The sequence below is a fragment of the Chionomys nivalis genome, chromosome 10, assembly GCF_950005125.1.
Source record: "Chionomys nivalis chromosome 10, mChiNiv1.1, whole genome shotgun sequence".
In the NCBI taxonomy this organism is placed as follows: Eukaryota; Metazoa; Chordata; class Mammalia; order Rodentia; family Cricetidae; genus Chionomys; species Chionomys nivalis.
In genome coordinates this window covers 79,637,395-79,663,091 of record NC_080095.1, presented here as the reverse complement: position 1 = coordinate 79,663,091, position 25,697 = coordinate 79,637,395, and the positions used below count along the sequence as shown (strand labels likewise).

Here is a 25,697-nt window from a genome sequence, read left to right as displayed (position 1 = left end):
TGTGGCCGTCTGAGCACTCCAGGGAAGAACTGCATAACTTAAACATTGAGTGTTCATATTACATCTCATGGTTGGGGGGGGGGGCAGTGTCTTGTCTTAGGGACTCTCATACTCCCAAATGTACTTTTCAGGATTTGATGCTCCAACATCGTCAAAAGTAGGAAGGCTAGTGAATGAAGTTAGTCAAACAGCTTCAACCAATGACAAGGCCGTCAGTTTTGTCTTCCAAGTTTCCAGTCAGTCCCAGCCTCTAGCCATGGTTATGCTGCAGCAAAAGGCACACCATTTCCTTCTCAAATAGTTCCAAACGGATCTCTGGATGATAAGCAATCTTTTGAAAACAGAAGCATACTATTCTGGTCAGAAAAGTCAAAACTGCTTAATAGGCTCAAGTTTCCAGCCAATCAGGATGGTACCTAGTGTAAATTCAAGAAGCCAAACAACCAGGGGGAAACTCTGCCTCTCAGGTAAAATACTGAAAACTTGTTGTCAGTGCCGCCCCCCTCCCCCCCCAAAGTATTATCTTTAAACAGAGAGTGAAAGACCCAGGGCTTGGACAGGGAACGGAGAATGGCATGCTAAATTTGTGAGAAGCTTTTTCCTTAGCTGGTAGTGCCAAGTGTCAAGAAGCCCAAGGCCGCCTGCCCTTGGTTATGGCTATGTGTGTTTAGTGCCATTTCACACTGCCAGGAAGGATTAGTAAACTAAGTAAACAAATTCACCTAAAATAACTTTGAGATCAAATGAATTCAGCTCAGCGTGTCGTGAGCATCTACTAGCAGCAAGGTACAGGGTTATGTGTTCATAAACAGAGAGAGCTGACCCAGCAACGTTACCATCAAGAAAAAAAAGAGATCCAAACAATTATGCAATGTGGTTATAGGATGGGAGGAGAAGGCATTGGCTAAAATCTTATCGTTTTCACATGGAATACACACCTAGAAAACGGTGCTAATTGGAGGGGTGGATTGAGGGTGCTGGCTGGTTCCCACAATACAGACCCATTAGAGGTTGCCAACAATGGCAGTAACCATGTCATCTGTCAGTGCCACGCCTTTGCAAAGATTGTATGTCCCTGTCACTGTCTAAGGGTCTGTACTTCCCTTACTGAGCGAGGTGAAAGATACACATTCCAGCTGAAGAAAAAGACTTACAAATTGAAAGAAGAAAAATTCCCATGGAGAAGGAGAAGGGAATGGATGACCCAGACAAAGGATTCCAGGAAAAGAAAGGAGAAAGAAACAAGGGGTGGGAATTACTGGCAGTTAGGGAACCAGCAGTATGGTGACCTTAGGGCCGAGTAGGAGGAGCTGGTCGACTGGAAATGCCTGCTGGGAGCCACTTGGAGCCTCCCTCATTGGCAGGTGAAAGGAGGACTGTGCTTGGTGCTTACTCAGCTGAGGGTGCCTTGAAATAGGCAGGTGGGGAGGGAGGCAAAGCTTGGGAATCACAGCAGACACCAAGGACGCAAGTAGTGTAAGAGGTGACAGGACAGGCACGACATTTCAGAGATTACTATGTTTACAAAGGTGAAGACGAAATAGGAGTCTCTCTCATACACACACTCCATTATGTAAAAAAAAAAAAGTGTGCTACTATGCTTCCATTAAAAAAAAAACCCTGTGGAATAGACACACACATATCTCAGGAAGGCTTGGGTAAAGGAGAAGGCACCAGACAGAGGTGAAAAAAAGAACTGGACCTCTGGCAGATAGGATCTCATGAACGTCACACAAAACAGCTCGTCAGAGGATATGCACTTCCCCACGTTCCACCAAGCACACGGAGAAGAGCCAGGGTAAAGGGACAAATGGCTGAGAACCTGGTGGCCAGGTTCTCCCAGCATCCCTCAGTCCCTACCAGTTACAGGGTGTGGCTGACAGAACCTGCCCTCTACTTAGAATTCTTCCCTAAACAATGAAGCCATTTTGGTTACTAGTCTCTCTCTCTCTCTCTCTTTTTTTTTTTTTGGTTTTTCGAGACAGGGTTTCTCTGTGGCTTTGGAGCCTGTCCTGGAACTAGCTCTTGTAGACCAGGCTGGTCTCGAACTCATAGAGATTCACCTGCCTCTGCCTCCCGAGTGCTGGGATTAAAGGCGTGCGCCTCCACCGCCCGGCTTCTCTTTTACCTTTTGAACTCCTGGCTGCTGCACCTGGTTCTTATCCTCTCCCATCTTTCCCCTCCCCCTCTCTTGACCTGGCTCAAGGACACGTCCACTCTGGACTCTCCCAGATGCCCCTGCCTCTACTCTTCCTTTTAGCTGCACAACCTTTCTCCTCCACCATACCTAGGAACAGTCATGTCCTTCCTTTCTTTCTTTCTTCCTATCTTTCTTTCTTTTTTTTAATCATTCAGTTTTGCTATATGTTTATTTTATTTTTTAACCTTTGAGACAGGATCTTACTATGTAATTCTGGCTGGCCTGGAGCTAGAAAGATCTGCCTGCCTCTGCCTCCTGGGTGCTGAGATTAGAGGTGTGCACCACCACACCCTACAAAAGGATTTAAAGACAGATCAAGAAGGAGCTAATGCCAGATTCCCTATTTCCTAACGGTGGGGCTGTAGCTAAATTAACCTCTTTTAGCTTCTGTTCTTATTTTCATAAATGGAGATAGTACTGGCTAATTCCTGGAAAGTGATTAAAATAATCCTTTGCAGAGCATGGGCAGAATTAGTCAAAATGAACAGTTATTTCATTATCAGCAGACTTCTTTGATGAGAACACTTTTCAATAAACTATTTCTATTGTACAGTGCTTTCTTACACCCCTCTGAACACTCTCCATTAGGTATCTGTTACCAAAATTCCAGCTGAACACAGGATTTATCTGGACCTCTTTTAGATGGATGTTTTTCTTTGTCCTTAAATATCACCAACTTAATTAATTTAAAGACACGCATTGAGAAGACTAAATACCCACCAGGTGCCACAGCACCGCACAAACACATCTGATGTGGCTATCCTCGAGGAACTGACAACCCCAGTGAGACAAACAGTGTGACCTTCAAGTAACCATGGCCCAGATTTGGCACGAGAGATGGAAATACTGGCAGCTAAGAGCCCAATCCTGTCTATGCATCTGCTGATATGATATGCAGTCACATGGTGGGGTTACTCTCAGGCATTTTCTTAGGTATGTGGGCTCCTGTGGCAAATCCATTTTTATGGCATAGCCCCAGTGTGAGTGCTACCCAGCAGTGGTCAGTCTCAGAAGCCCTATTGCTTGTTGGGACAGCTACATCATTTTGAGAGCATCACCAAACAAAAGTTTCTTTGTTATACATTGAGATGAATAATTACCAACCATTTTTCATGTGAGAATCTGCTCCTCCCACCCCAAGCCAGAGCTCTATGTGTCTTTGGGGGCTTTGGGGGGCGGGTAGGCAGCTGGAGTTTAGAAAATATTTTGGTTAAAGGCAGGGCATAGTGAACATCATTCCTAGATTTAAGCCTGAGTGTATTCTTTGAGCCAAATGAAGGTTGGAGAGCCAGAGGAAAAGGCATTTCACTTTATAAATGGTACTGTGGAAAGAAAGAGTGGTACTGGGGATGCTGAATAAAAACCACCCACGTAATTAATTACTCAAGTATTTCTCCCTAGCACAGTTGGGTCTTGAGGGAAACATCAATGTTAGTCTGTAGAGAAACAACAGGAAAACTAAGAGTCATTTCTGAAGAAGCTGTGATTGACGTTGTAAAACGCTACATATACGCATCTCGGGGGGAATGATTGCATATTTTAGCAAGCATGTCTTGCATCTGTACCACAGAAAGGCATACACTTTATTCACCCATTATCCACCTACGGTGGAAGCTCCAGGCTCCACACCACAGTTGAATGAAGGCTGGATTAAGAAGCTAATCTAAGGCTATATATAGACAGCAACACCAATTTTAATCCCCGCCCTCTCCACCCTCCCCTCCCTAGTTCCATAAATCGCCAAACCTGAGTTACAAAGACAGGCAACTCTCTCACAGCAAAGATAGCCCACACCCCAACGAAGTATTAGTGCAAGCGTAATTTGTTTCTGCATATCCTTAAGGAACACCACAGGTCCAGGTTCTGCGGCTTCCAGAGGCCCAGAGATATGACAGACAAGTAGTGGGGAGGCCGAGGTTAGCAAAAAGAAAATTATCTTCTCCGAGCCTCTCTCCCCATCACAAGCTCACCTCGCTGGCGCGGGCCTCCCTGGGGATCGCCACGCACGAGACCATGTGCACCCGCCACTTCCACCGCGTGGCCAGCTCGCGGCTCGCCCGCGGTCCCCGGGGCTCCTGGGGCGGTCAAACGTAGAGAGGTCTGGGGTCTTCCTCGCGGGGCACCGATACACGCTACGTGCAGGGATGATGGCGCGACGCGGGGGCTTCTCTACCAAGAGGAAGGCAACCGCCCCAGGAGGCACATGTTTCCTCCAGGCTCCAGCCCGGTGGCAGCCCCTGGCCGGGAGGAGGCTTCCACTCTTTCCACCCCTAGGCTCCCGCCACCCCACCTGGCCACCTCTTACCTGTCCAAGGAGGGAGCGACGACGCGCGAGACCGGTGGCTGCGGCGGATCCTGCAGCAGCAATGGAGGTGGCGGCGGCTGAGGCAGACAATGGAGGAGTGAAGGACAGACACATTGACACAGACACACGGAACCCGGTTTAGCTCCGCCTCCCGTCCCGGCCCCGCCCAGGCCCCGCCCCTCGCCCGAACTGCATCACTCTAGGGGCAGCGTGTCTAGCGTGTCTAGCGGCATCCCGATGCCACTGCGCATCCCTACAGAAAGCCACTGCCAGGCGGAGAGGTACCTGATGGAGAGTTCAAGGAACACTGTGTTCCAGTACTTCTTAATAGGTCAGCCTGGGGGTAGGAAACCTAGGCAATAAATTGAACCCCCCTCCGGATGTCTCCTTTTGGTTTGGACCTCGTGAGCTGCTCCAATTGGAGTCTCTTGCTGCGCTTGCAGCTCGTCCTCCCGGCCGGGCCAATGAGGCGCGGGGGCGGTGCTTGCGGAGAGCGCCTGCCCGGCTCGCCCGAGCTCGCCGCACCCGCCAGCCCCTCAGCCGCTGGACCCTGGCGAGCGCCTCTGCGCTGGGCTGCTGCCCCGGCCTCGAGTTGCCTGGCTGTGGAGGACTTCCACGACGCACACACACATCTTTCGCTTTTAAAAACCGTAGCAAAGGAATAGAATAAGCTTCAAGCTGGCGGGAACGATGGGTCACATAAAGAAAGGCGAGCTGACCCAGGAAGAAAAGGAACTGCTGGAAGTGATCGGGAAAGGTACGGGTGCAGGGCTAGTACCCCGGTGCTGTGCACCTGGTCGCGGGGTGTGGAGGAGCTTGGGGGCGCGCTCAAGGCCCGGGGGATCTTGGACCACTTGCGATCCGGAAAAGAAAGCTGGGGGCCGTATGCACAGGGGAGGGGAATGTAGGAGGCAGAAGCATTGCCGCAATCAGATCGAGGCTTAGATCTCTAAATCAGCTTTTTGGAATTGGATAGACTGCCACTACCCCTCTGGGACTGTAACGCGCGGCTGTAAGGCGCTTGTCTCCGCGTATGCATGCTTGCCACAGTCAGTCAAGACCACAGTGGCCTGGAAATTCTAGGCTCTCGGGCGGGTTGTCTAAAGGGCCCTTTCGACTTCCGGAGGCCGAAGGATCTGGATCCCTTGTGGATCCCCGCCCCTGCTGGGGGTGGAGGGAGCTCTCAGCTAGAAGGGTTCTTTATAAGGGCACAGATCTCGGTCTGAATGTGCCGCCTTGAGCTTTCTGCATCCAGGGCCTCTGTAGCCCGGGCCGGTGCAGGAACCTGCAGGAAAAGCCAGGAGGTGGGCAAGATGTTCACTGCCGCCGTTGGTCGGGTGCTGCACGTTTGAGATCTGTTGTCGTGCTTCTTGGCGCTTGCTTTCCCTTTTACTTCGTGGATTCGAGTCCCGCCTCCGCCGTGCTGCTTATAGGAAGGAAGCCACCTAGGCCAACCAGAAGCCTTGTTTCCCCCACTCGTCTCCGAGTGGACGTCCTAGACAAGTTCCCAGCCGCATTCCGTTACCTGTCAGGTGTCATCGGCTGATCACGTGCACTGTCACTTTGCTGAGATGAGGGGGCTGCAGACGTGACTAACGCGCACACTTTAAGTTCAAGAATTAAACATATGACCTCGAAAGGCAGAGAAGCCGGACATTTGTAACACGGGGCTCCTGGGTTTACAGTTTACGTAGCCAAATCCAATCCAGAACCACAGAGAGTAAGGCCAATGCATTCTTTCTAAGAAGAGAATGAAAAGAGAAAACTATTGTGTTTGAACTCGACAGGTGATTAGGAACTGATCTCGCATGTAAATCAGTCATGACTAGATTTTCAGGGTAATCGATATTTGCCGGAAATCTCCGAGCTCTGGGGTTGGATTTTCATTCTGTGAACTGCATGATTCTCAAATGACTTCTGGCTTCCTGTGCCGTCTCTGCGTTTCTGGGATTTAGTTGAGTGAACAGGAACCCCAGCTACGTGCCGGGTACTGTGCCCACCAAAAATAAAAGAGGACAGAGTGCATAATCCACCAGGGATGTTAATTCTGGTTTTAAACAGGCCAAAGGTATCACATGTTCACTTGAAAGTGAAAACCGGTGAGCAGCTGGAGAAAATATGGTCTGAAGGAGGTGAAAGTTCTCGGATGTGCTCAGAGGTGTGAAAGGGTTTCTTTAAAGGCTGCCTCCAACAGAAACAGTGTGCGAGCCACTTGTCTTCTTGGGCCACCTCATGCTCAAGAACACAGATGCCGGTGTTCACTGGTGTAATTTCTCCAAGCCAGCGAGTGCAGAATCAAGGAGATTTTAGTGAGCACGTGACATGTACTTGCACATTTAATGTACAAGAGCTAAAGGTTTGTGCTTTGTTTTTCTGAAATCATCAGGAAGCATCATGAAATGTTCATTAACTATGTGTCTGGCTTAGAGTTTTTGTTCGTTGTTTGTTTGTTTTTGTCCATTTGACACAAGCTAGAACTGTCTAGGAAGAGGAACTTCAATTGAGAAAATTGTAACCAACAGGTTACAAGTCTGTGCCAGCATTTTCTGGATTAATGATTGATATGGGAGGATCCAGCCCACTGGGGCCAGTGCCACCTTTGAGCAATTGGTCCTGGGTTTTACAAGAAAGCAGTGTGAGCCGTTGGGAGCAAGCAAGCAAGCAAGCAGCTCCCCTCCATGGCTTCTGTATCAGCTCCTGCCTCCAGGTTCCTGCCTGGACGGAGTGTTCCTCCCTCCCTGAATTGCTTTGTTTTATCACAGCAATCGAAAGCTAAGTAGGACACCATGGCAGTCCAGATCCTAACACCACCACCATTGTTTCCTGGTCTGTGGCCTTCTGGAAATGGCAAGTTCTGCTGGTGTACTAATCCCTACCTCATACACTGTTGTAAGGATGAAGTGAGTTAGTACATGTAACATGTCAACCACACCCTGCTGCCTGTGGTTTGGGGAAATATTTCCCCTTCATCGAGAAGGAAACTGCAGAGGGAGAACCTTAAGGAACCATGCAGAAATATACTATTTCAGAGTGCATGCAATAGCAGAGATAGTAGAAGTGTCTTGATTAAAAAAAATACATTTTAAAGACATGGTGTGTGTGTATGCTGTAGAGTGCAGGTATTTTGCAGGCCAGATGGTCTCAGATCCTCTGGAGCTGGAGTTACAGGGGGCTGTGAGCCACCAGATGTGGATTTTGTGGGTGCTGGGAACTGAACTCCAGTCTTCAGCAAGTGCAGTGTGTACTCCTAACTGTGGGCTGACTTTCCAGCCTCCAGTTGTCCAAGTATAAACATTTTTATATCTGATGATATCAGTTTATATCTATATCTGTTTTCTTTAAGGGTTAGGGCACTAGTGATAAAATTCTTTCTGAGCAGACTAGACACCCTGAGTTTGGTTCCTGGAAACCACATAAAGATGGAGGTGAACTGTGGTCTCCCTGCGTGTCCTCTGACCTCCACACATGTGTGTTGTGTATGTTCTGACAACTAAAGCTTGCTTGGAGTTCAGAGGGTAGAGCTAGCCACTAGTTAATCATAGAGGCCAGTGGTAGCACACACCTTTAATTCCAGCACTTGGGATCTCATGCTTTTTATCCTATGGGAGACTCAGACCTTTGATCCCAGCATGTAGAAGGCTCACACCTATAGTGATAGTTTATTTGTATTTTAATAAATAAAGCTTGCCTAAAGATCAGAGAGTAAAACAGCCTCACTGGTCAGCCTTACAGACCAGGCAGTGGTGACACACACCTTTAATCCCAGTAGACAGACTAGTTTGCCACAGAAACCAGGTGGTAGTGGTGCACGCCTTTAATCCCAGGCCTAGAGAGGAATGTAAGACAGGAGGGGACAGCTCTCAGACACAGTCTCATTCCTACAATTCCTGGAGACAGAATTGTCATTTTGGACTGAGGTACAGGTAAGAGCCAGTGGCTGGCTATTTTGCATTTCTGACTTTCAGGTTGAAGCCTGATATCTGTCTCTGGGATTTTATTAATCATGCTACACATGCCTTTAATCCCAGCACTAGCAAGGTGGATGCTGGAATGTAAGGCGGGTGGACATGGGATTGCTGCCCATTCAGTCTGAGGTTTTGTAGAGACAGGATCCCCCCCTCCCCCCCCCCCCGCAGCCCAGTTTTGTCTGAGATTTCGTAGAGGTAAGAAGTCTCTGGTGGCTGGCTGCTCTGCCTCACTGATCTTTCAGCTTCCACCCTGATATCTGACTCCTGCTTTTTATTTATTTAGGTTTTTATTTAATAAGATTAATTAGGATTAAACTTCATATGTATGTGCATGCACTCTCCTCATACATCATACAATTAAGGTGTTTGAGATAGCTCCACATAATTTATAGATAAGCATTATAGCATGTTATATATAAACATCATAGCATGTTATAAGCATCCAGTGTTTAATTGGATGTAGACGCTGTCACGTATCCATTTTGGTGGTCTGGGGTGGTGGGTCAGTGGTTAAGAGCACTTATTGTGCTTGTGGACCTGGGTTCTGTCCCCACTTGTTTCACAAGCGTCTGTAACTCCAGGTCCAGGGGATCTAGTGCCATCTTCTGGCCTCTACGACACCAAGCAGGTTTGTGATACACATACATACATGCATTAACACATAAATATATTTTTTTCTTTGAGACAGTGTTTCTCTGTGTAGCCCTGGCTATTCTGGAACTCACTCCCTATAGACCAAGATGGCCTTGAACTCAGAAGTCCTCCTGCCTCTGCCTGCTGAGTGTTGGGATTAAAGGTGTGTGCCACCACTGCCTGGCTAAATATATTTTTCAAACTGTATCTTTTGACATCTACTAAATAGTTATTCAAATCTATACATACCTAAGGCATAGCCATGGGGTAGAGCTCTTGCCCCACATATGTTGACTAGGACCTCAAAATAATAATAATTGCCCTGAATGTAAAATAAGAAGAGCATGTGGGGGCTGGAAAGGTGGCTCAGCAGTTAACAACACTGGCTGCTCTTCCACAGAAGCCCAGGTTCCATTCCCAGCATCCACATGCTGGCTCACAGTCACCTCTACCTCCAGGCCCATGGGATCGGATGCTCTCCTCTGGACTCTGTGGGTACTAGACAGGCATGTGCTGCACAGACAAAAATGCAGGTCACAAAACTCACCCACATAAAATGGAGAAAAGGCATAAAGAACACTGAAGGCTTCCAGTGTGTCCGTATTAAGGCAAGCCCGAGCCTTCCTCAGAATTCTCTGGGAGTTTTGTGTACTGTTAGGAGAGTTAGGGCTTGGTCTGCTTGAGTTTAAAAGTAGCCCTGAAAGTGTCATTGATGGTAGAAGGTGGCGACAAGGAGGATGCCACGCTTAGCGTCCCTTGTTAGCCAGTGTGGTTTATCTAGGTAAAACTGATCAGTCCCGTTCTAATGAAGGCAGCAGGAGCTCTCGGCACGAGCAAAGCATTACTAGCTTCCATTGATTTTTGTCTGCACGAAGGCTGATCCAGTCCAATCCGAGTACTTTTCACAGGGTTGCCTCTCCTACTATGTTTGCTAAATTAGATAGAACACATCTCTTTCCCAGTTTTTAACAACCCAGTTGCAGGACATCATTTGCGAGGCCCCTGTGGAGGGTGAGGAATAAGTAGGAGCATGAATTCTGCATGAGCCACGTGTTTCATGTCTCTGATGTTTGGCTTGTTCCGGAGTTTCCCCTGTGTGTCAGTAGATTGGCACCACCAAATTAAAAGTCATTTTAGACATATATTTCCCTTTGGAGTAGCCCCCTCCTCTATTTCATTCCGCAGAAGCTCAAGCGCTTTGTAGACTTTTTTCATCCCGCTCCCTGCATCTCAAAAAGCTGATGTAAGAGATTGCATAAATCCGTATGTGTACATGTATGTGTCTGCATGGGTGGGATATAATACATATTTGTTCTCTGCCCTCGTTTCCTGGCACACAGTTCTTAAAGCCCTCTCCTCCCTCTAGAGTGACAGGAGTTTTGGGTACGTCTTTTATTCTGATATCTCTTGGCATTTCCTAGGTGACAGGCATGTCCCTGTCTATTAGTTGCTGTTCTGCAGGCTCTTAGAAAGCTCTACAACATGGATTGGTCTTTGGGAAAACCAAGCCATAATTACAAGCTTGGAACTTCCAGCTTCTCCTTGTTCTCATCCACTTCAGGAGCGGGAGAGGGGCGGAAGACCGAGCTAATAATTGATCATATCTATGCATCAAAGCCTCAAAAATATTTCTGAAATACCATGTGGAGAAAGTGTTCAGATTGCTGGAAGATGGGCTGTCCAAAGAGGGTTCTATGCCTCCTCCCATATACCATGTTTTAGTCATCTAGACCAGTGGTTTGGAACCTTCCCAAGGCTGCAACCCCTTAATACAGTTCCTCATGTTGTGGTGACCCCAACCATGAAAGTGTTTTCATTATTCCTTCATAACTGTAATTTTGCTGCTGTTATGAATCATAATGTAAATATCTGATATAGAGGGTATCTGACCCCTGTGAAGGGGTCATTACACCCCCCAAGGAATCGAGACCCACAGGTGTGACCACTGATCCACACCTTTTATAACTAACAGGAAAATGCGAGATTGGTGTTTCCTTGAGTCCTGTGTGTCGTCAAACCTGAGGAAGACATCTCACGGATGTCTGCTGGAGAACTGCTCTGTGTATGTGTGTGTGTGTGTGTGTGTGTGTGTGTGTGTGTGTGTGTGTGTGGTGTGGCAGGGATGGGGGAGTCTCTGGTGTTGTAAATAAAGTCTTAAACCTACTGAGTGGGAGTTTAGCAGGAGAAAATATTCTCCCCGCCTTGTGCTGTACTGCTTGCCTACTATCTCTGTAGGCTGTTGGCCACTGGGCAAACATTTTGTAGGATTAGAAGCCTGTTCTCTACTGAGACCCATCCTGTCCTTAACATGTGCCCGGCTCTGAGATGCTTCCAGTTCCTATAGTGTTCTCTTTTACTCCACGATCATATCCTGACCAGGAAGAAACTGACTTCCGTGGGAGTCTACTGGAGCACCTTCCCCAGTGCACATGGGGTGAGGGACTTTTATCTTCCATCTTCTTGAGCCTGTTTGAGAAAGTCCCTGGTCGGAAGCTACAGGCTGGGCTGAAGTTGAAAGTAGAAGCCATCGACAGGCTCCAGAGTGTCTTCCTCTTGGGTGTGTGCACATGTGCAGGGACAGCTTTGGGTGACCTTATCAGGAACATTGTCCACCTCCTTTGAGATAGGGTCTCTCTGTGCCTGCAGCTCACCAACTGGGTCAGATTGGCTTGCATGTACTGCAACAAATGTCTCCTTTTCCTTAGCCACTCAGCCAGTGATACCAACTGCCCTCAGGGGAAGTAAAAGCAAACAGAGCATTTACAGAAATAGCGGCTGTCACACTCCAGGGTCATGTAGATCATTCTGTTGACATTTTCCCAACACACCCAGTGGCATCTCTGCTTCTCCTGCACTGGTGAGGAGCCCTCAGGGGACCTGCCTACAAATCCTATCGTGGGAAAGAAGAACGCTGGTGTTCGGTCTGCACCCCACTTTTCCTCTTCCTCAGTTGGGGTGCTCCTGCCTTTGATCTCCCTTTAGAGGGGAGGCATAGCTCATCCTCACACTCTGAGGACATTCAGTTTCATTGTTCTCTTCCAGTCAGGCCTGGAAATTATTGGGCAGAGCGAGTGGCTGTCATAGGTTAATGTCGATAATGTTGACAGTCTCTTCTGCAGCCACTTTCTGTCATGCTGCACACAAAACTGGAAAACCTGATCATGCTGACCCAACTCCAGCTGGTTTGCAGATTTGCAGAGGACTGACTTCAGATTTGAATGCAATCTTTTACAGCATGGGAGACTGAATACTGACCAGAGGTTTCCAAACCAGGCCTTCTCTTAAAAACCGGCCCTCGTGAACAAGACCCAGTTCAGACAGATGATACAATACCAGCTGTATCTTGAGTTCTAAGCACAACACAGATGAGATTGTCAGTTCGGAGTGGTGAATTGGATTAGATCTTCTTTAGGGTTTGCCTCGGCATTAACTCCTATGCCGAGCGGTTATAGTAGGACTGCCAAAGAGAAAATGTGGCCAAGGTAATATCATTTAAGGTCAATGAAAGTAAAACCTAGATGAAACCGTGTGAGTTTGTATGAAACTGCTTCTCTGGAGAAATTCTTATGAAGCAAGCAGGATGTGACTGGGTGCTTGTGTCTTAGCGCCCTAACTGACGAGCCTAGTCTAACAGCCCTTTAAACAGTATCGCCTTTGTCTTCGGCTTTCCCCTTCTCTCCTGAGAGATAAGCTCATGGTTCACCTCCTTCTTTTTTTTAAGGTACCGTTCAAGAAGCTGGAACACTGTTATCTAGTAAGAATGTTCATGTCAACTGTCTGGATGAGGTAAAATTAATACAGTATTTTTCTTCCTGAGAGGGTGAATGACACTGGCATTGGGGACATGACTCGGTGGGTTAGTGCTTGCCAGACAACTACGAGGATCTGAGTTCAGATGAAGGCCAGCACCATGTGAAAACCAGGCATGGCGGGAAACACCTGTAACCCTAGCACTGGTGTGGGAAGCGGGTGGAGAAAACGGGGTGACTAGAGCAAACTGGCCAGCAGTCAGTCTAGCCAAAACAGCCAATAAGGTGGAGAGCAGCAGAGTGAGACACTTGACATCAACTTCTAGCTTGGGCAAACATACCTGTGCACACACACACACACACACACACAGACACATTGGATAGTGCAAAAATCTTTCAATAGAAGTTGTTTTGAAGCATTTGTGTGCTCAGGTTATATTACTTAAATGAAGAAAAGAGACAATGAAAACATGACCAATCTTAAGAGCAATCTAATAAGTACAAATTAAGCCCAAATTGTAACCCCCTTCTCTTTTCCTTCTCTCTCCCTTCTTCATTTTTTTCATTGTTTTAACTTTATTGTTGTTGTTTTTGAGATAGAATCTTAATACTCTAAGTCCCCTGCTACCCTTTGAACTCTTGGGCCTCCTGTCTTGGTTTCCCAAGCTCTGGGAAACAGGCATGCAATTAAAGGTGTTTGTAATCACATCTGTCTCCAAATAATCTCTCTCTCTCTCTCTCTCTCTCTCTCTCTCTCTCTCTCTCTCTCTCTCTCTCTCTCTCTCTCTCTCTCTCTCTCTCTCTCTCCAGGTTGTTCCTATTCAGCACTGACTGGCCTGGAACTAGCTATGTAGACCAGTCTGACCTTTAATTCACAGAGATCCACCTGCCTCTGTTTCACAAGTACTGGAATTAAAGGCTATTATACCACTACACCCAACTTTTATCATTTTTTTAAAAAGTGTGGGAACATGATGTTTTATATGCTAATAGATCATATATATTATACTATTTTACAAAATAAGTTTCATATAACATTAAACAAGTTTAGCAAATGCAATGTGCTAGATTTAAAAATAAAATGTAATCAAACTAGTGAAATGCCTGCCTACCTTGGAATGTTTTTAACTCAATAATTCTTAAATTCTTAAAAGGAGTCAACCTTTCCTGTCGAATGAAAGACAAGAACCTCCTACACACTGATAAAAAGTCAAAGTCACCCACAGAGATCATAGTTTGCTTAAAGACATCTCAAGGATGGACATTCAAAACAACAAACTGTTTACTTAAAACCAGACTATGTACGTTCGTGAGCTGAACTGCACTGTACCCACACATCTCATAAGATCATATTACCATTTCATTAGCAAAAAGGAATGTTTTCCCTTTGTATTTTTTTGAGACAGGGTCTCCCTCCATAGCCTTGGCTGGCCTGGAACTTCTCTAGAGACTTCTTGGCCTCTGCTGGATTAAAGACACACATCGTTATGCCCAGTTGAAAGAAAATTCTTTATGACAAAATAATTTAAGTAAACTACCTCATATATTTTTACTAAATCTTGAAATGTTTAATCTTTAAATTTTGTTTTAAATTATACTTTTGTAGCAATGTTACTCAAAAAAGCTATGGAATTACATATATTCATTATAAGTTTCAAATTGAACTTATTAGGAATGTATCAAATATAGTACACTGATAAAAATACAGAGCATAACTTCAGAAGCTAGGCAAGGCTTGGTGCTTTGGTCAGCATACAGCCTTGCCTCATACAGCAGCCCGGGCCCACAATTGCACAGCCTGTCAAAAAGAAACTGTGAACGGCCACCTCGTAGATACAAACAGGCATTCCTTCTTGGGTAGTCTGCACCCAAGAAAAAGATGGAGGCAAAGCAACACAAGATTTTTAAAAGATCTACTAAAACCTCTAAGAGAAAATGTCTTCCTTAGGACATGAAGACGTACCACAGATCCATGTGTGTGGTGTAATATTATTACATTAGGTAAACACAAACAGATGGAGACCAAGCAATTCAGTCTAGCTTAAATATTGCCAGATACTACTCAATGTTTGCAATCATATGTACTCAAACCATAGTGTAATTAAAATGTGTGAGTGATTTGGGGATCTTTGTTTTAAGATATGATGTCATAGCATTAAATATATCCTGAGTCTGCTTTTCTCGTTGGCAATAGTCGGAGAATTTCCAATTCACAACACAGAGATGGATTTTTAAATTTATTTGTTTATATTTATGTGTGTGTGTGTGTGTGTACAGAGGGCAGGAGAGAGTATCTGATCTCCTGGATCTAGAGTCACAGGGAGTTGGGGGCCATCTGATGTGAGCACTAGAACTGAACTCAGGTCCTCTGGAAGAGCAGTAAGCAATGTTAACCTCCGAGCCATCTCTCTGTCGCCTTTGAAATTAAAAAGAAAACATCATCTTTACCTCTTTATATTGTGTATTGTGTGTGTGTGGGGGGGGGCATGTGCTCAAAGAACAGCATTTGAAGTTGGCTCTCTCCTGCCAGCAGGCCCTGCTGATCTAGCTCCAGGAGCCTGGCTTGGTGGAAGCACTTTCACCCAGTGAGCCACCTCACTGTCTCCAGACTCACTTTCTGAATAGCTTCAGAATTACCTAATTTGAATATGCCAGATTCTAGTCAGCTTTCTTTTTGATAAGTGTTCAGTTTATTTCAGATTTGTTTTGGGTTGGGTTTGGTTGGTTTGGTGTGGGTTTGGTTGTTTAGGCACTGGAGGTTGACAGTAGGACCTTACACATGCCAGACAAGTGTAGTATCATTAAGCCATATTCCAAACCCTTTTTAAACCTTTTATTTTGACATAGGGTCTCACTAAGTGACCCAGGCTCAGGCAGGCCTTGAACCTGTGGTCCTCACACCTTAGCTGCCTGTCTTCAGTTTTCTGGTGTCCATTGGTGTCTCAAGAAATAAGAGTGTGGGGAAATGAGGACCTTAGGCAATCTGGGTTCTGATCTATGCTCTACTTATCTGATAGTCTGTGAGGTGAAACATGTCTTTTCTCTTTGTTAATCTGTTTATGTTTTTTCCCCTCAGAAGCTGAGGTAAGATCTAAGAGAGGAGATGAATATACTTTATGGGTTTTAAAGATGATTTTATTATTTTATGTTTGTGTTTCTATGTTATGAAAATGGAAATGTGCATAATTAATATGTTTTCCCTTCCGTTTAAAGAATGGAATGACTCCTTTAATGCACGCGGCATACAAAGGGAAACTTGACATGTGCAAGCTGCTTCTGCGCCATGGAGCTGATGTCAATTGTCACCAGCATGAGCACGGATACACAGCCCTCATGTTCGCTGCACTTTCTGGTAAAGTTTTAGTACTTACTCATCCGTGTTAGTTACCTATACAATTTAAATGGGCCCGGATTTTATAGCTAATGCATGTTTTACTTTAGTAACTTTTAGAAGCTTAGTAGAAAGAGTGGCAAGAATTGACTTCTGAAAAGCTCTAATGCAGCCTTTAATCCCAGCACTCAGGATGCAGATCAAGGTGACAGTCTCTGAGTTCCAGGCCAGTCTGGTCTGCAGAGCGAGTTCCAGGACAGCCCAGGCTGCACAGAGAAACCCTGTCTTGAAAAACCAAAATAAAGCAAAAAGTTACAATGCCTGAAACAAGTTACAGAGTTAGTGATCTGTTTCTTTTCTTTTTAGCATGTGTTTGTTGTGGTTGGGCGATCTCACACCTGCCACAGTATGGGTCTGCAGGGCAGAGGGCAACTTGCAGGAGTTAGCTCCCTGCTTCCCCCACGTGGATTCCGGGGACTGAATGCCAGTCCTCAGCCCTGGCAGCAAGCACTCTTACCTGACTGACCATCTTGCCAGTCCAGTGACCTGTTTCTTTAGGGATTCAAACCAGTTGGTTCTCTGTGCACCTCTTCTTTCAAATTTTCTCCTTTGAGTCTAAATACTTACATTTCAATGGAATCCAGGCTTTTCTTTGGTCTTTACTCCGACAGCTGCAGTGGCAGTGCTGGCTGTTTGTCTAGCTGCATCTTCCATGTGTTTCCTGAATAAATAATTGAAAAGTGTCACCTAAAATAAAATAGGGTTTAAGCGGTTCTCTCTTTTCCCCCTCCATGCACCCCCCCCCTTTTTTTGGCTGATCCTGTCCACAAGATCTCACTGTATAGACTTGACTAGCCTGAAACTCAGAGATTCTCCTGAGAGCTGGGGTTAAGGATGTGTGACATCATGCCCAGATGATTGTAGGTCTTTAATAAAATAGAGATATAATATAATAAGCTCTGATTTTAAGGACACCACACCCATATATATCTTCATCAGGCACAAAAACATTTCTAAGTGTATACAATAAGGGATCCATAAATAATACAGACATCAGGGGCTGGATAAGTGAGCAGAAGGGTGCAAAAATGCAGAGCAAGGGCCGGGCGGTGGTGGCGCACGCCTTTAATCCCAGCACTCGGGAGGCAGAGGCAGGTGGATCTCTGTGAGTTCGAGACCAGCCTGGTCTACAAGAGCTAGTTCCAGGACAGGCTCCAAAACCACAGAGAAACCCTGTCTCGAAAAAAACCAAAAAAAAAAAAAAAAATTGCAGAGCAAGGAAACTTTAACTTGGAGAAGCAGAACCATACTCCAAGGATGCATCATCCACCAACAGCAGCAGCTGCAGCACACACACACACACATACACACACACACACACACACACACACACACACGGCCAGAATGAAGGCTAGACTACTGACCTAAACACACACATACACACGCACACACGTCCACGTGCGCATGCACACACACACACACAGAGCCAGAATGAAGGCTTGACTACTGACCTAAACACACACACAAACACAAGACCAAAATAAAGACTTCACTAGTGACCTGAAGAATTTTAGGAAACCAGGACACACCACTGTTGTGTGATATTTTTCTTCTTTTTTGGCTCTTTTGGGGAGTGCACCATCCAGCTCCAAAATAAAACACACAGAGCCTTATTCTTAGTTTCAAGCATCCGGCCTTAGCTTGGCTTGGTTCTCGCCAGCTTTCTCTAACTTATGTTATCTGGTCTACCTTGTGCCTCTGGGCTTTTCCCATTCTCTTACTTCCATAAATCTTACTCTTATTCCATGGATTGATGTGCAGCTGGATGACTGGCCCCTTATGTCCTCCTCCTCTGGCTGCTTCTCAGAACCTCTCAGAGTTCTCCTTCTATTTATTCTCTCTGCGTGCCAGCCCTGCCTATCCTTTTCCTGCCTCACTATGGCTGTTCAGGTCTCTATTAGACCATCAGGTGTTCTAGACAGGCAAAGCGGCACAGCTTCACAGAGTTAAACAAATGCAACGTAAACCAAAGTAACACACTTTAATATTCCACAGCATACCCTGCTTTTATCTAAACAAAAATGAAAAGTTTTAACTCGAACATAGTAAGACTGTATACAGTAAGAGCAATTATCAAAGATTACATTCACAATGTACTGAATTCCATTTCATTTGTGTCTGGTAAATTTAAAGAAAATGCTCTATAATCCATCCTATCTTAGTAAATCCAAAATTTTATACCTAATTTACTTTCTATCTGAAGGACAACTTCAATTATAACAATCTAGTCTTCAACTCCATCAAAGGTTATATACCAGAAAGATATAATATTATTTAAGTAAACTAAAAGTGCATTGTAAACAACTTCCAAAAACTCAAGAAATGACAGAGACATCTCACTGCCTGGACAGTCACCCGAATTACCTTTGCAATGTTGGGTCATCCATCTTCAGCCTACAGGCCCATAATATCCGGCAAACTTTTCAATTGAGCAGGAAATCTGAAAGACTGTTTTGACTATATAGGCAGTTTGTCAGCCACTCTCCTCTGTGTTCTGCAGAATGTCTGGCAGTTTCTTCTGGGAAGCAGGAACCATAAAGGATCATCCTTCCCTGTTTTGGCAAAGTTCAGTGGTCACTTTCTTGTGGGTCCTACATGTCCAGTTTATACAGCATAGTGTCAAGCAGTCCAAGCAAGAACAGCTTTTTGCCCCAAATGGCTAATCTTTCCAAAATGACAGCAAACTCTCTAAGGAGTTTCTTCAATGCCCATATCTTCTCTGAAGTAAATTGGTGCTACCTGGAGAAGAGGTGTCTCATTGTCATGAAAAACCTTAGGCTAACAAAACATTTTAAATTCCATATTCTGTAGGTCTTTGAAGTGTTTAAAAAATACCATTTATGTACCTAAACTCTGTATGATCTAGAAAGCTTGCCTAACAAATTTGACTGTTATCAATGACTAACTACTAACCTATGTTTCTTAATTATCCTATATAGTTTATAAGAATATATTTCAAAACCTAGACCTTCACCCTACATTTCCAAATGAACTGCATAGACACAATACCTCAAACAAACATAGAAACATACATACAATGTTGTTAACAAAAATAACCTTAAATTTTTTAGTAATTATAAAAGTTCTTTAAACAAGAACAGAAACACACATACTGTATGTTGCAGCACAAATTACCTTAAATTTATGTCAATATACAAAAGTTACAAAGTAATTGAGATCAATAATTGTCCCTTAGTTTATAATAGAGTCAATAATCTACCCTATTATTTAGAGTAGATGCAATAATCTGCCCTTTTGTTTTATCATTCCTATAGTCCTATATTACCCTAAATACAGCAAACATCCGTGACCCACCAATTAACCCACCAATTAACCAAAAACCCCCCACAGCCCAGCTATGGGAATGTGGATACAGTTTAGTTTAAACTGCTTCTTGCTGGCTGTGGGCGAAGGTATTTTTAGGGTTCCAGGGAGAAAATTTTGAGATAATGAGCAAGTCCTGGGAAGGCCAGTTACAACCTTTGTTGATGGATATCACCTTCTCAGGAGGTTTCCCCTGATCAACCAGATTCAAATTAACCTGGACTGAATCCTATGGAAACAAAACTGCTTCTCCAAAGCATTTTTAAATTCCATTTGACAAATACATTTTTTTAAAGTTAAGGCATCTCGAAAGTATCTAGATTGGTTTATTTCAGCAGTCCCTCTTTCAATTCCAGGTCTTTAAGCAGCTGTCCTTTGTTTTTCAACAATCAAAAAATTCAAAATCAACACAAGAGTATACAGGACCCAGACTCCCTGTGTTCCTGTGTATTTCTCATTTTACATGGCTTTTTTCTTTTCCTGTTATTGCCTCTTTAGAGACTTTATTATTTTTAATCTGTTTCTTTCTAAGACTGTCTATACCCATTTTCTTTCTTTGTTTAGTCTATGCACATTGTAAAACACACTGGAACCTATTTAGAGTCTTTTTTCTGTCTGGACTTCTTTATTTTGTGTGTATGTCTCTAGTCTTTTTTTTTTTTTTGACCACAGGAGCAAATTTTAGACTGATAAGCTACACCTGGATATTCCATATGGTTCTCTGCTGGCTCTGCCCTCTTCTCCGTTGTGAGAGCCAAGTCTATAAAAAGAGTTCTCAGCCCTGTTGGGAGTTTGTCTGACCAGGAACTGCATTCCATCTTCCTAGAGCCTAGAATGCTGACGTGTGCACTGTGGCAGGCATTTTTACTTCATTTTTTGTTCCTCCTTAATGTTCTGGGTGTTCAAGGGCTCACTAACTGGCAGAAACTGTCTGACCAAACTCTTTTTTTGTTGTTGTTGTTTTTTTTTTCTTATTTATTTTTTAAAGATTTCTGCCTCCTCCCCGCTACTGCCTCCCATTTCCCTTGACCAAACTCTTAAAGGAACCGTATCCCCCTGTTTTTTTCTCAAGTTTTCTCAGGCCCTATGGAAATATGAGTCCCATGTTAGGTGACAAAATGTGGTAGTAGTATTTTTTTTTTTACTCTTTTGCTCTTTTTGGAATTTTTATTTTGAACTCGAATTCTGCTTGCTATAAGAGGCTGAATAGCTAGTAGCCAACCTTCCTTCTTTGCTGGCATCTTCCAAAAAAAAGCCCTCAGTGCCCTCTTCACTCCCCACTTAAAAATCCTTGCTTCTCCCCTTCCTCCTTACCACTTCCTGTCAGCTGCTTGCTGACTCAGCCTTCTGCCTTCAGGTTAATTTTATTTAACCAAACACATCTTAAATTGTAAACAAAAGCAGTAGGAAAAAAATGCAACACACTTTAAAATAATATTCCCCAACACCCCCCCCCCCCCCAGGCCAGAATGAAGGTTTGACTACTGACCTGGAGAGTTTTAGGAAAACAGGAGACCTCAGGCAATGTGGGGGTCTCTTTATGGGCATTCTCCCATGACGTCACCGAGAAGGAAATGAGGAAACTTTCTGAGAATCGTGGGAAAGCAGGCAAAGTTTCAGCTCATATGAACAAGGGCTTTGGCTTTACCCACTTGGAAACACGACCCCTTGAGGAAATTGCCAAAGTGGACCTGGAAAATTTGCTTCTCGGAAAGCAACTCTGCCTACGCTTGCAGTCTGCAATCTTCCTCAGTACGCTTCCAAGGAACCAAACCTTTTCTGTTTGGCCAGGTGGAGAGCTGTGGTCACTGAGCATGACTGAGGAAGGCCCTCAGGGAGAGGCATTGATGAGTTTTCAGGAAGTCGGCTGCTCAGAGGCTCCAGATGAAATCAATGCTCCTTGCTAACCGCATTTCCCCGGAAGACTGACCATGATGAAGACCGGCTTTCAGAGAAGTTGGTCATAAAAAAATGTAGCTCGAAAGCAGTCACCAGATTCACACTGCCTAGGTCCTTGGAGTATGAGTATGCCATGTTCTAGAAGGAACTGAGATGGAGAAAAAGTATCAGGATCAAGGCGACTTCAACACCAAGGAGGCTTAGGAAGCTGGAGATGAAGCAGCAGGCCTTAAGCGCCAGAATATGCAAATGAGGTAGGATTTGAAGAGGCTTCAAGAAGAGCTTCCCAGAGGTTCAGAAACAAAGCAGGTAGAGCTCAGGCAGGAGGAGTGGCGCAGGCATCGGGAAGAAATGCGGTGGCAGCAAGGGAACAAAAGCTACGGATGGGCCCAATGACTATGGGAGATGCTATGGGCATAAACAATAGCGGCCCGTATCCTCTGCTCCCGTGCCAGCTGGTACCTCAGCTCCTCCGGGACCTGCCAATATGATGCCAGGTGGAACCCTGGGATTGACTCCACAACCACCTAAATGTTTTGGCCAAGCTACTACAATGGAAGGAATTGGAGCAATTGGTGTAACTGCTGCACGCAACCGACCGACTCCTGGAGCTGAATTTACTCCAAACAAACGCTGACCCTGTTACACAAAGTTGCAGTGTCTAGTTTCCCAATACCCTTATACTAAAGAGCCTGTATAGACCAGCCAGCATTCTACTGTAGAAAAGTGTTAGGGATTCTTCCCAATAGGTAATCTTCCCTACCTGTTTGGTGAGTTCCTGAAGTGTGATTGTTGAAGGCTTGGAAAAAACCGCAGCAGGCCGGGCGGTGGTGGCGCACGCCTTTAATCCCAGCACTCGGGAGGCAGAGGCAGGCGGATCTCTGTGAGTTCGAGACCAGCCTGGTCTACAGAGCTAGTTCCAGGACAGGCTCCAAAGCCGCAGAGAAACCCTGTCTCGAAAAACCAAAAAAAAAAAAAAAAAAAAAACCACAGCAAAATGGAATCTCTATCGTTTCCTTCCTGCCTCCCTTTTTCTTTTCTTTTCTTTTCTTTTCTTTTCTTTTCTTTTCTTTTCTTTTCTTTCTCTTCCTTCCTTCCTTCCTTCCTTTTTTTATTTTTGTCCACCATGTTTTAGTCCTTTTTCATCTTTATTCCCCTCAATTCCAGAGACACTGCCATATATACCATAAGACCTAAACATCCTCCAGTGACGGGGTCCACTTCATTCACTCCCAGGGCAGAATTCAGAAAAATGTCCACAGAGCTCACAACACACACATGCTTCTGTCGTATCTCACACATGACCCCTTCGTGTCCTAAGGAAGACATTTTCTCTTAGAGGTTTCAGTAGATCTTTAAAAATCTTGTGTCGCCTTGCCTCCATTTTTTCCTTGTGTGCGGACTACCCAAGAAGGAATGCCCCTTGGTGTCTGTGAGGTTGCCATTCATAGCTCTTCTTCACAAACTGTGCAGTCTGGGCCCAAGGCTGCTGTGTGCAGGTCAGTCAGTGGCACCGAGCCTTGCTTATCTTCTGTAGTTACGCTCTGCAGTTTTTTTTATTGGTGCACTGTGTTTGATTTGTGCCTGAGACCTTCAAATTTCAAATACCATGAATTTTTTTCTGAGAAATGGAACAGTAATGCAGTACCACCTTATTAAAATACATTTGAAGACCCGTTACCTTATTAAAATACATTTGAAGACCCGTTACCTTATTAAAATACATTTGAAGACCCGTTACCTTATTAAAATACATTTGAAGACCCGTACCTTATTAAAATACATTTGAAGCCGGGCAGTGGTGGCGCACGCCTTTAATCCCAGCACTCAGGAGGCAGAGGCAGGCGGATCTCTGTAAGTTCAAGACCAGCCTGGTCTACAAGAGCTAGTTCCAGGACAGGCTCCAAAACCACAGAGAAACCCTGTCTCGAAAAACCAAAATAAAATAAAATAAAATAAAATACATTTGAAGACCCATTATCTTATTAAAATACATTTGAAGACCAGTTATTCCCCCCCCCCCCCCCCATGAATGCCCACCACTCTTACAGAGGCCTTGGGTTATGGGCATCTACATCAAATGGCCCACAACTGCCTGTAACTCCAGATCCAGGGGATCAAATCCTTTTACACGCACACACACACACAAATAAATACTCTCTATAAGCAAAAGGGACCTAAGCAACTATTTAATTACATAGAATTTTAACATTGCTGGGGCTGGAGAGATGGTTCAGTGGTTAAGAGCACTGACTGCTGTGCCGGAGGTCCTGAGTTCAGTTCCCAGCAACCACATGATGGCTCACACCCATCTATGAGATCTGGTGCCCAGAACACTATATACATAATAAATAAATTAAAAAAAAAAGAATTTTAACATTGCTGTAAATGAGATATTCTATAGAGTTAAAATACAAATGAAAGGTATTAATTGTGAGATCTTAAGGGTCTTATTGCTATCTATAAGGAATTCTTATAAATCAACTAGAGAAAGACAAAGACTGTGAGACACAGCTGGGCAGAGAACAGAAGCAGAGCAGCTGATCAGTATAGAAAATGCTTTGGGTATTAATCAAAGAGGTCAATGTCAGAGCACATATGATCCTTTTGCACTTACTACATTGGCAATGGTTAACGCAGTAGTGCCTGGGAGCTTCATTTTGTGGACTGTATTTGGTCTGCCCTGGCTGATGGCTACCTGGCAATATGTGCTTAATGCATAGATAATCTTCATCCACAGTTTTCCAGGAAATGCTCCTAAGAAAATCAGAGTTCATGCATGCAAATATGAACCAAAACTGCTGCTCACTCAAAGGAGATAATATTAGCAAAGTATCTGTAATGATTGGGAAAATGAAAATGAACTATAGATATTTCCATAGAAATGTATAGAAAGGTCCCCCATGTTGTATATACCATATACAACTCATATACCATATAACACATATACCACTATATACCATCTACGCCTCCCCAGTCTGTCGGTGTGAGAGGAGGAACGAGCCAGCGGCTGTTAAAGGAGGGCTTTTGTTTGTTTGCTCTTCTCATTGTTTTTGATAATTTTGTATGTGTATTCTGACTTTATCCTAAGCATTACCATTCAGCAAACATACTCTGTTTTATTGTTAAAAGTGATATTCAGTTCTATACCATGTTTGTATTACCAAATTAGGTTTTTAGGAAATTGTTTTGACTAGGTAGGTTTGTAGTGCTTTTGCAATTATGGTTGATATTTTTTGTCCTGGAACTCTAGGCAATAAAGACATCACGTGGGTCATGCTGGAGGCAGGTGCCGAGACGGACGTTGTGAATTCAGTGGGAAGAACAGCGGCTCAGATGGCAGCCTTTGTGGGTGAGCGTTTGCTATAATTCCACAGTGAATTACTCTTAGTTTCCTGGTGTGTGTATTTTATTTGTTTATGGAGTTTGGGTTTTTGAGTCACGGTCTCACTATGTAGCTCTAGTTGTCCTGGAACTCACTACGTAGCCCAGGCGGGCCTTGAACTCAGAGATCTGCCTGCCTTTGCCTCCCAAGTGCTGGGATTTAAGGCACGTGCTGCCACATCTGGCAAAATTTTGATAGTTCACCCTAGCACAGTGAAATCCCCAATGACTGGAGAAAATGCATGGCTGCATGCGGTTCCCGCTCTGTGAGAGACGGAGCAGCATGGCCATTGCACTGCATTCGGATCTTCGAACTCAGGTGCTTTCTCTAATGGAAATGTTTGACCCAATGTTTAAGAAATGACCTGTGGGGCTGGAGAGATGGCTCAGTGGTTAAGAGCATTGCCTGCTCTTCCAAAGGTCCTGAGTTCAATTCCCGGCAACCACATGGTGGCTCACAACCATCTGTAATGAGGTCTGGTGCCCTCTTCTGGTCTGCAGGCATACACGCAGAAAGAATATTGTATACACAATAAATAAATATTTAAAAAAGAAAAAGAAAGAAAAGAAATGACCTGTGAAGTCAGCAGGACTTTGCAGCAAAGTTGTTAAAGATTTTTGTCTTTCAGGTTCTTCACTGTAGAACAGGTACAAGGCTGTTTTAAGGATTAGTAGAGATGATTGACTTAAGATCTCCACATATAGGAACTAAACAAATAGTTGAAGTTTCGGCTGCGAACAGCCATCCGGGCAGCGATGGTTGTGTTTGGGAAAGGAGTGATGGATAGTCATTTTATTGTTTCGTTATGTCCATCAGCCGCAAACATTTCTGTGCCCACTCATC

At 44.6% G+C, this 25,697-nt stretch overlaps 2 protein-coding genes across 2 annotated transcripts in view; one reads left to right on the top strand and one right to left on the bottom strand.

The window, feature by feature from the left end:
• Bzw2 (basic leucine zipper and W2 domains 2) overlaps positions 1 to 4,641 on the bottom strand; it is a 48,439-nt gene extending 43,798 nt beyond the window's left edge. The window contains exon 1 of the mRNA XM_057783156.1: positions 4,506 to 4,641. The gene's annotated coding sequence lies outside the window, so the exon portion shown is untranslated. The remainder of the gene's footprint in view (positions 1 to 4,505) is intronic.
• Positions 4,642 to 4,948: 307 nt separating this feature from the next.
• Ankmy2 (ankyrin repeat and MYND domain containing 2) overlaps positions 4,949 to 25,697 on the top strand; it is a 51,840-nt gene continuing 31,091 nt past the window's right edge. Inside the window, exons 1-4 of the mRNA XM_057783254.1 lie at positions 4,949 to 5,262; positions 12,828 to 12,892; positions 16,069 to 16,207; positions 24,723 to 24,821. Coding sequence (XP_057639237.1) covers positions 5,196 to 5,262; positions 12,828 to 12,892; positions 16,069 to 16,207; positions 24,723 to 24,821 — 370 coding nt within the window. The 5' untranslated portion in view covers positions 4,949 to 5,195. The remainder of the gene's footprint in view (positions 5,263 to 12,827; positions 12,893 to 16,068; positions 16,208 to 24,722; positions 24,822 to 25,697) is intronic.